This window comes from Lactuca virosa, chromosome 6, assembly GCF_052849685.1.
Source record: "Lactuca virosa cultivar CGN04683 chromosome 6, Lactuca_virosa_CGN04683_v6, whole genome shotgun sequence".
In the NCBI taxonomy this organism is placed as follows: Eukaryota; Viridiplantae; Streptophyta; class Magnoliopsida; order Asterales; family Asteraceae; genus Lactuca; species Lactuca virosa.
This window is the reverse complement of record NC_136431.1, coordinates 233,649,260-233,660,477: the sequence shown is the minus strand read 5'-3', so window position 1 is coordinate 233,660,477 and position 11,218 is coordinate 233,649,260. Positions and strand designations below refer to the sequence as shown.

The following is an 11,218-nucleotide window of genomic DNA, read 5'->3' as shown; positions in this document are numbered from 1 at the left end:
AAGAGGGACCATTCTTGAAAATTCACTCTAGAAAGATTTGTTACACAATATGGTCAGTTTTTTCCGTTTAATCTTCGTAACAAATGGCAGATAGTCAACGCCACGTGTCATATAACTATTGGTCCACTGCATTTATACGCGGTTCACTGCGCGTTTACGCTTCCCAAAGTTTCATTCCCCCACCAAGCATTTATTATATAAAAAAAATTCAAAATAAATTTTTTTAAATCATCATCAAGAATCTTTCTTCCTACTTCTCACAAAATTAGCGATAGATATAGAAGAAAATAAAGCAGATTCTTGGTCAATTGGGTCGCAATCATAAAAAATATAATTCAATAATCAAACTATTTTTTGTTGAAACGAAAAGCCGTATATAGAATCTGCTATCTTTTTTCTATATATACGACTTGCTCTGCGATATAATTGATCACGAAATTGGTTAAATCTGTTTTGGGGGTTTTCATTTTTTGAAGTTTTGTAATCGTTCAAACAAAAAGGTTCAATTCGCTGTTGGACAATCAATCTGATTTTGGATAATCTCATCTGGGGTTAGTTTCTTTGATCCATTACCTTAATTATTCTATCTGGGTTTCCAATTTCTTTGGGTTTTAAGATCTTTATGCGAATTGCGTTTCCTTTGAAGGTTTTCGTAAATGCTCTGTTTACATGTATACCATTTCTCTTCTTTTCGAAATTTTGATTCTAGAGATTAAACCTGTGACTCTTTGTAATCGAATTTGATACTGATATAGGTTATAATGCAGGATCGATATTATCGCTAATAATTAGAAAGTTTATGTTGCTTTTGGAGTTAAAATCTTGGTCTGTTTGATCTCAAAAGTCAAATTTTGTATGTGTTTGTGTCAATTAGTTTCGAAACACAACTCCATCTAAAAGATTTACGAGTTTTAGGAGTGAAATCTTGAGGTTTATCCCTCTAATTAAGTTAGGTTTCTTTGGTCTTTTAATTCAATCGGTGAAATATGTAACTCTGTTTACTAGAATTTTCCATTAATGTGGGAAATCTTTAACAGTTTCTTGACTTATGATGATTATGTTACTGTAATTGTTGATCAAGACAGCATCGATGGTCTAATTCACTTCATTTTTTCAGCCAATAATCTCGAAAGAAAGAAAAAACATTACCCTCGATTGCATTCCGACATTCTGATTCATCCAAATGGCCGTGAAAGTGAAGATCAATGGATTCATCGAGGGCACACAATCCGAAGAACTGATGAAACTACTTTTATCACTCGCTTCAAATTGGGGAGATGTTTTCGATACAGACAATTTGAAAGTCAAACATCTAAGTGGCGCCATGACTAATGTGGTTTATCGAATCACATGGCCACAAAACACCGCCGGAAATGATGATCGGACAGTCTTGGTTCGGATCTACGGTGAAGGATCCGACATTTTCTTTGATCGGGAAGAAGAAATCCGAACTTTTGAATCGATCTCGACCCATGGGTATGGCCCACGTCTTCTTGGCCTGTTTCCAGAAGGTCGAGTAGAGGAATTCATCCATGCTAAGGTATAAACAAAGTTCTAGGGCTATCTTTTAGGGCATTTTCGTCTTTTCACATAGATAAAACCCAATTTCTTCTTCATGGTTTCAGACACTATCAGCTTCTGATCTTCGTGCTCCCGAGATTTCAAATCTTATTGCAGTCAAAATGAAGGAATTTCATCAACTGGATATTTCTGGATCCAAGATTCCTCTTCTATGGCCAAGAATGCGGTATTTTTTTTTTTCTTTTTCTTTCTTTCTTGCTTAAATAGATCATAAAATTACAATCATTTTGTAATTTATTGTTTTGTTTTCAGAAAGTGGTTGATCAAGGCTAAGAGCATATGTTCTCAAGAAGAAGCTAAAGAGTTTCAACTTAATACACTTGAACATGAAATTGACACATTGGAAAAGGAATTGTCAAAAAGTCATCAACATGTTGCTTTTTGTCACAACGATTTGCAATATGGGAATGTTATGATCAATGAAGAGACAAAATCCATCACCCTGATTGTGAGTTCATTTATGTTCTGTTTTGGTTCTTGATTGATGGGTAAAAATGTCTTTTTGTGTTGGATAACATATTGAAATGAATTTAATTTTCAACAGGATTATGAGTATGCAAGCTACAACCCTGTAGCTTATGATCTTGCGAATCATTTCTGTGAATGGGCTGCAAATTATCACACTGATACACCTCATGTTTTGGATTATAACATGTACCCTGGTAAAGTTTTCTATTCTTTTTTTTTTAATGCAAAATGTCAAACTAAAAGTTGCTATTTGTTTCAATTGGCATCATTTTACATGAATAGATTTTGGTCCAAAAGTCTTTGTTTGTTTTGTTTATCTTGAAGGGTATTCAACTAATTTTGATAATTTCACTAACAACCAACGACTTTCGTTAATTCATGTATACCTTTATTTACGAGAAAATTAATATTTGATGAATACATTGAAGGGTTTTTTCGTAATTTTCCACCGCTGTCGGACAGCCCACGATCAAATTTTAATTGTCACCACTTGGAAAATTTGCTGGATCTTCTCGTGGGACCCATTGAGTAGCTATGTCGATAGGTTTTGTATGAAAATGATCTTCCTTAGGCATTATTACAATATACATATATAATAATAATTATATATACAAAATCATTGATTCATTACTAATTACTAAATTATGCGCTCATGTATCTTTTTAACAAAAAAATGCAGATTTTGAGGAGCGAAGAAGATTTTTGCAGTCATATCTCAGTTCCACAGGTTAGCGGAAGTTTTTATGAAATATTCATTTTTCTCTTCAAGTACTAAAAAAATTAGTATCTTATAATAGTATTTGATTTGGTCAAAGTTGCATAAGTCAAAAGTCAATTAGCTTTAGATCGAAGCATTTGGGAGTCGTTATTTTATATACGAATTTATTGTTCATGTCGTTAAACATTGAAACAATCTTTGCATGATATTTTGAAGTCAAACATCCTTATCTACAACTAATACAAAAGTCTACTTCTTGGAATTGACAGCAATTGATATTTAATCGATTGATCTGTTTTTGTAGCATTCTATTTTTATTTTTACTATTAGAACACTCTACTTTGAAAGTATAGTACTATAAATTGGTTATTATATTAATAACGAATAAATTAAAATTATTCCCTATTTAGTAACATAAATATTTGTTAATTCTTGAATTAAAATAACAAATTAATCTTGTTCATTGGTGCTTCCAGGAAATCTACCGAGTGATGCTGAAGTAGATGAGCTTATTGCTGATGTGGAAAAATACACTCTTCCAAATCATATTTTCTGGGGATTATGGGGAATAATATCAGTATGCATCACTTCGACTTTTTTTTTTTTTTCTATTTAATTTTTTGTATATTTTTATTCGTTTCTGTTTGAAGATTTGCTCTAATTTTCATTTTCTTTTTGAGCAGGCTCATGTGACTAAGATTGATTTTGATTACAAAGAGTATGCGAGGCAAAGGTTTAGACAGTATTGGTTGAGGAAGCCCGAACTTCTGAAGGGCAAAATGGTAATTTCTCATGAGGATTCTAAGAATGAGAAAGAAAATGGTGCGGGTAGCCTTGTTACATGAAGTGTTGTTGGTGAAAGTAGTTATAAAAGTTGTATGTAGAAGATGAATAATATAGAATACATCTGGCATAAAGTCAATCCTGTCTAGAATATATGAAAGAATGTGTCTCAATTCTCATTGTATACATTTTGTAGTGAACTCACTGTGCAAGGGGAAAAAAGAATTGTTTTTCATCACTTCTTTGTCTTCTTTACTTTGATATATGGATTTATAATGCAAGAAGAATTTGTCTCGTTGTTTTGCATTTCTTTTTATATAATAATGATTTTCGCATTCTTGTAAAGCCTAGACATCATATATACTGCGATTTACATGAATATTATGTGTGTGTGTGGGACCAGTTAGTGGGGCATAAAAATGAGTAAACGTATTTTGTATGGTAATGATCAATGCTTTACTTTTGGAACAATCGTTATTTTTAAAGCATTTGTTATGATAATGACTACTGCTCATTATTGTAAACATGTTCAATGGTTTAGGAAGAAAGAATATGAAAAATGATTAAAATTGCAAATCAATCATGTGCTAGAAATAACCAGAGAGCCTATAAATATTCCGATACATAATAACTCCTATTCTTGATAGGTAATTGGTGTTAAGCAAAACCGATCAATGATTGATATCCAACCATTTAAGTGGGGGCAATTGTCCCTTCTCCCTAGTCAGCTTTGGCTCTTACATAACTCAATTTGTATCGCCTACACCACTTCCATTTGATAGCTAGAGACTTATGTCGATAGATTAAAAGAGTTTGAATTGTTTAGAAAAGAAACATGAAATAAGATTCATTGTTTTCCAATGCAAAAAAAAGATTGGAGTTTGAAAGAAGGATTACAACTATTATGGTGAAGGGGAAAGTTGACCTTCCTTTGGTATAGATGCTTTCACATATCAATGTTCCAATTTGGAAAGTGACAACTTCATACGGTACTAACCATTGGCATTGCTCATTCATCATTCTCTTTATCAACTACCTCCAACACCACTAGGCGATGCCATATGATGGCTACCAACAACACCACCACATGATGCCATGTGTCAGCGTCTCTTATTAAACCATGTCGCACCGATGTGGGATACATTACACACTCCACTCTAGAGAGGGATGCTATATAAGGATAGACAAGGGATGTGTCAAGCTGTTAGGGTGCAGATGTCGGCTCTGATACCATGTAAAATATATGTGGAGTTTCATATTAATTTTCCAAAAGAGCTATTGTGGAGAAAAAAAAAACTTCAACATATATAAACACTTATCGGACCTTGTCACACCGCTATAAGATACATTAACACAAATATCACATATATGTTTATGCTATACGGTTTTGCAAATCGATGGTTCAATATGAAGGAGATAAGGAGATGTAGATCACATATATGCTACCTGCTAATCATGGTTAAAACATAAATTGTTGTAGCATACAAAAATCATTAATCAATGATAGCCATTTGACTTTTCAACGAAGCATTTGAATAAGTCTCTGTTTTAATTTTTAAACAATTTTTTTCCAGGCATGAAATTTTTTAAACAAGCGCTTTGGATGATACGTTGATGTCAAACAGTCAAAGTGTCGAACATACTTATCTAGAAGTAGCAAAAAGTCAACTTCTTATAATTGACCCAGAACGTATAAATATGGATGAATAATAAATAGTAGCGTATCTTATTTGATTTGCATATTGTAACCATTTATTTTTATATTTTTATTAGACCGCAAGGAGTGGGAGGGAAGCTTCCCTCACTTTTTGTGGGTCATATCCTCATTTCCTTTACTTTTCTTTCCCTCACCTAAAACCCAAGGAATGGATGGGAAACCCTTCCCTCACTCTTTTTTTTTTATTAAATAAAATTAATTTTTTTGTTATGAATTATAATTTTTAAATTAATACTAAACATAAAATTTAATTAAAAATAAAAAGCATTTCATTAATTAAAATAAAACTTACATTAAACCTAAAATTTAAAAAAGTAGAAAATTAAAAAAAAATCACACACACACACAAACTAAAAATCTAACAAACCAACAACGACCTACGAAAAATATTTTTTCAGAATTTTTTCTCTCTTCTTCATCACGAGCTCGAGAGCCGGTCCCGAGAGATGATCGACGTTTTCCATCAAAAACTTCATGTCCTCCATTTCTTGTCTCTCCGCCCGCTCATTTTTCCTTGTTTCTTTTTTTCTTTATCGAAAGCCAAACGTTCGGAGAAATTTAGATTATATCGATCAAACGACGATGTTATCTTCCGCATTTCGTCAATGTCCACGCTGAAATCAGATGCACTCGAAGAAGTCCATTTTCCCTTTCTCTTCGCTTTGTTCCTACCCATTGGGCGGACAATTTCTTCTAGCTCAAGTTCGTCGTCCTGATTTAAATCTAGACCGACCCGAGCATCGGAGGAGGTTGTGTAACCACTAGAGCCCGTTTTCGTTCGCTTTGATTGTTGGGCTCCAAAAATAAAATCTTGCTCGTATTTTTTCCACCTAGGACTTCGGACCAATAATTTCCAACAATCGTGCCACTTGAATGGTTTTCCGACTTCCTCAAGGTAAAACTGCAACGCTTCTTGAAGTATTTCTTCGTCGCCTTGGCCGCTTTTTCGTTGGGTTTTTAGGTTGTTGTACAACCCGTTTATTTTTTAAACCCCATTTGCTATTTCTCGAAACTTCGAATTAAGTTGATGTTTCGTGCGGTAGTCGTCACATTTTCCTAGCTCCTCTCGAAATCGTTCTAAAATGCGAAACCAAAAATGTTCTCCCGGTTGTGCGTTTCCCTGAATCGAATCTTCAGAAATATCAACCCAAGCTTTGACCAAAACTAGCTCTTCGTGTGGAACCCATGTTGTCGGCTTTTGTCTTCCCGGTTGTGCGACACCCTCGCGCGCTTGTTTTTTCCCTTTACGTCTTTGTGGTGGTGGTGTTGGTTGAGTTTCGGGAACCATGTCTTCTTCTTCCGCGTCATCCGATTCATCGACAAGTTGGTGTTGTTGTTGGGTTTGGGTTTGAGTTTCAGTTTGAGTTTGGGGTTGAGGTTGATTTGGCGATTGTTGATCCGGAAACACAACAAAGTTTGAAAACATTTACGACGGAACATTTGGAACTTGCATCGGGTAATATTGGCCAACATTTTGGTATTGGAATTGTAGTGGGGATTGAATGGGAGCATCGAGTTGGGGGCGGTAAACTCCTTGCGGGGATGAATCGATAGCAAAAATGTTTCGAGAAGGGATGTTTATACTCGAACCATGGCTTTTTTTCCTTCGATCGGAACTTGGGATTTGATTGTCGGGATTCATTTTTTTTTTGTTGATATAAAGTAGAGAGAATAGAGGGTAGTGTGATGTTTGATGTTATATGTATGTATTTATAGGAGTGGAAAAAGGATAAAAAAAAAAACAAAACAAAAAAAACCACAATTAGCCAAAAAAAAAATTACATTTGTACCGTTGATTAACGGTTCTTTTTCAAAAAAAAATATATATATTTCCCAGCCAATCGCAGCAAGAGAGAGAGCGCGGGAGAGGCTCCCCTCTCCGTTTCCCGCACAACGCTTCCCCGCGCCGACGGTGCGGTGTTCCGCCGGGCGGGAAGCTTCCCGCTGCCGTTCCCCGCACCCGCTCCGTCCGGCCTTATGATTTCTGAAAGATTGTCTGGTTATAATAATATTATTGAGATACAAAACATTTTTTAGTGTTATATTTGGGTAAGATTCTTAAAGTTTAATGTCTTAATAACATATTAAAAATAAAATGTTATAATTTGGTGGATTATTAAGATGTTGCTATTGAGTTCTCAATAGTTACTAACGGGTCATGTATAATAATGTTATGACCTTAAGATTTAGAGTAATTTAAAAAAAATTAGTTTCCGCCATTTAAAAAGAATTATGGTGCAATTTGTTGACCGTTTATCCGCTACATCTATGTAATAATAAGTTGTTATTTATTTATTTTTTTTAAATTTTAAATTTTTTTTTTATTAAAGAAAAGGACTTTATTAATTTTCAATATGTATTCAAAACTCTACCATCATTCTTTTTTACAAGGGTGATCTAAATTTGATATATGTCAAATTTCTCAAAATTAAAATTGAAATAAATTGAGTCAATAGAACAAAATTGCCTCCGATATTTAGGCAAACCGTTTATGGTTGTTTGTTAGGACCTTTGATCCGATGAAAGTAGGTTTTGTAGTTTGCAACATATCAAATGTTTATCCATTTGAAGTTGAGTATTTACGTCAGTTTTGTCGTTATCTTATTTACCTATAAAAAAGAATATACTAAGGCTCGACGGAGTGGGCATTGACAATACTCGACACACTTCGGCAAACACCGAGCCTTGTCTTTGGCGAGCTCGGTAGATATCTACCGATGAGAGAGAAGGAAATTAACTCATTTTTTTATTAATCATTTTATCCATTTTCTCATTTCCAAAAAAATAACTCATTTTCAAAAAATACTCTTTTTTCAAAATATAACCGTTTTTTTTTTGAAATTTTCAAATTTTAAACACTCTATCTTTCACTATAAATAACAACACCAATCTTCATTCTTCACTTGTAACGTCCCAATTAAAAGACCCAAAAATTTCATTTTTAAATTTAATAAAATCAGTATTCCAAAAACATTATCAATACAATCTCAATAAAACAAGCGTACCAATCGACCTATGAAATCAGAGTAAATCACAAAACGCGGAACGAGGTGGTGTGTGTGTCCTGCAATCATCCCGAGCTCCTACATTTGAAACCAAAAACACCTGAAACATAAACTGAAAACCGTAAGCACAAAGCCTAGTGAGTTCCTCAAGATACCACATACCACACATACATAAATCCCATATTGGGCCACCGCCCTCCATTGGGCCTCGCCCGGTATCGAGACCCACCCGGCCTCGGGCCCCGCCCGACATCGAGCCCCGCTCGACTTGGGCCCCGCCCGGCATCGAGCCCCGCTCGGATTACATATCTGTCAATCACCCGGCCCCGCCTGACATTGGGCCCCACCCGATACACACTTAATCATATAAACATATAATATTACTAGCACATGCTATAATCACAAAGACAATAGCATACCATACAATCATCGAGTCCCACCCGGCATCGGGCCTCGCCCGGTAAGCAGAGAAACAAATACTGATAAGTAGCATACAATATACTCATTAGGCCCCGCTTGGCATCGGGCCTTGTCCGGTAAGCATACCATCACATAACACATGCAAGAGTCACGCAGACATCTAGCATCTTAACATATAACCCATGGGCCGATATCCATGCCTTCGACCCGCTAATCACAGTGAGGAAACCCAACTTGCACTGCTGAATCTCACAGAGAGAATTTCTGGCTGCTGGCCCGCAAGAATCCCCGCGCTATCAATCACAAGTTAATCATTCATCAATAATCGGATCTGACCCATACTAGGTGTCCAAACTAGGGTAAAAGACCTTTTTACCCTCTTCATAACTTGGCCCAGAGCCAAGGCCCAATTCAATAATCCAAAAGTCCAAATTCCAATTAAACACCCAAGGCCCAATTTTCCAAATTGGGCCCAAACCTCATAGTGTGTCACACCCCCAAACCGGAATGGCGGAAACGTTCGGGGGTGGATGACGTCATGTATAGTATCACAACCAATGCATTACAGTAATCAAAGTAAACATAACCGTTACATTGGATATATATATATATATATATATATATATATATATATATATATATATATATAAAGGTAATTACATCTGTTTAGTTCTTGACTTTATACAAGCAAAGTATAATCAAAAGAAAAAGACGTGACTTTATACGCTCCATCTTCTCAAAAACTCCGGGAGGTACCTGTCTACGGTTTTCCTGAGAATACAAGCAGTTTTGAAAGAGTATCAGCATAAAGCTGGTGAGTTCATAAGCATATTTTTGTACTGAAAATCTGTTGATGAATCTGTAAAATGTTCGTATTTTCCATGAAAATCCATTATTTTCTAACATATGTATGTTTGTTACTGAAACTCATTGAATGGGTTGTGCATTGTTTGATTGAGTGAAAATCTCTGTTTGCATGAAAAACCCTGATCCTCATTAGTATGTATAGTACGTTCGGAAAGTTCTGAAAACTGTGATATGTATAGTAGTTCCATTACTTCTAAATGTAGTTGTTACCATTCAGACATTAATCGTATATTCTTAGTACCAAATTTATGAGTTGTTATAACCATACTTGACCATTGAATTGCCTGAACGACGTTCTTCAGGCGTCGGAATTGAAATGACTTTGTCACCCAGGCCTGCCGGCCTAACTGTAGCTAGCAGTTATGGTGCGGGATTGTCAATCCCGTATAGATCTATACACAAACTCACGTTCTCCTTCCAGGAGACTCTGGTTATAATCTCAGGGCTTTTGTTAGTACTTAGATAAGTATGCGAAGAATTCTCACTCATAAAATTCTATACTAACGATTACATGGAGAATAAAATGAATCCATTGAATTTAGTTCGTTGTCTACATAGTTCATAAACTACACTTAAATAGTTTATATGTCTGGTTGCATTGAATCTTTGTCTTGTACATTGATATGTTAACTGTTCCATAAATTATACCTATTACAGTTTATATGCTCATTTGTACGTTCATCTCGTGTTTTACATTGAAAGTTCTGTGATTATGATGAAAAACTCCCTTTATGCTCAGCATAGTACAAAAAGGGATGAAATGTTTGTATGTTTTATGAAAGTATAGAAAACTGTATGGTTGTATCAATTGCATCTGTGTTAAGTTTATTGAAATCCTTTTGTATACGTTTCACAAATCATTCATGTTTGGCTTGTATCCCCCCCCCCCTCCGAAAACATTAAAAACAGAAAAGACATAGGGGTATGAACTCACCTGAAGTGAGTGGTTTGAATGAAGGATCGATATGGGGTGCTGAGTGTCAAGTGAAGTCTCAAACACAAACGGATCCTATTTAGCATGTAATACACATATATGCATCAAATTAGGGTATATCACAACTAGTTATGATAGGAAACCACCCTAGGGACTTGGAAATACTTGAAACTAAGTGTCAAAATCATATGTGATCGAATGAGGGAGGTGTAAGACCACACTAAGGTGTGTACGGCCATGGGTTTACGACCCATGAGTGTACGACCGTACACTCATGAAGAAGTGTGCATTTGAGGTGTTTTTAAGGTCCTAACTAGCATCAAGGATGTGACATCCCCAAATTTCACGACAAGAAAAGACCGATTTGTTTATGCTTTGTTTTAAAATCAGAATAATCTTTTAAAGAAAACAGTTGCGGAATTTGTTCCCAAACAAAATATGATACAACTTTATCAAAACATTTCTCAAATAGAATGTACTTTTCATTAAATAATAAAACCTCGGGATGTCATGTTCCGATACAGACCAAAAAGCATAAACAATACAATTTAACCTTACAACAGTTATTTACAACTACTGGTCTATAATCCAGAATCTCTCGTCAAGTCAACCAACTTATACTCTTGTGACATTACCTGTAATGCAAAGAAAACCGAGTGGGTCAGGCTTGGGAGTCTGGTGAGCATATAGGGTTTTCAACCCACAATAATATAATTATTATATTC

General features: G+C 35.2%; 1 protein-coding gene across 2 annotated transcripts; it reads left to right on the top strand.

The window, feature by feature from the left end:
- The first annotated feature begins 264 nt into the window (after positions 1–264).
- Positions 265–3,844, top strand: CK1 (choline kinase 1). Of its 2 annotated transcripts, XM_079055445.1 has the most exons (8): positions 277–551; positions 1,118–1,540; positions 1,626–1,747; positions 1,834–2,029; positions 2,126–2,243; positions 2,729–2,776; positions 3,244–3,344; positions 3,451–3,844. In XM_079055445.1, exons 2-8 carry the CDS (start codon positions 1,184–1,186, stop codon positions 3,610–3,612), a joined length of 1,104 nt encoding a protein of 367 aa, XP_078911571.1. In that variant the 5' UTR covers positions 277–551; positions 1,118–1,183; the 3' UTR covers positions 3,613–3,844. The 2 variants fall into 2 exon arrangements, with proteins under 2 accessions (XP_078911572.1, XP_078911571.1); XM_079055446.1 differs by lacking the exons at positions 2,729–2,776; positions 3,244–3,344; positions 3,451–3,844 and adding an exon at positions 2,478–2,696 and having other exon boundaries at positions 265–551.
- Positions 3,845–11,218: the final 7,374 nt, after the last annotated feature.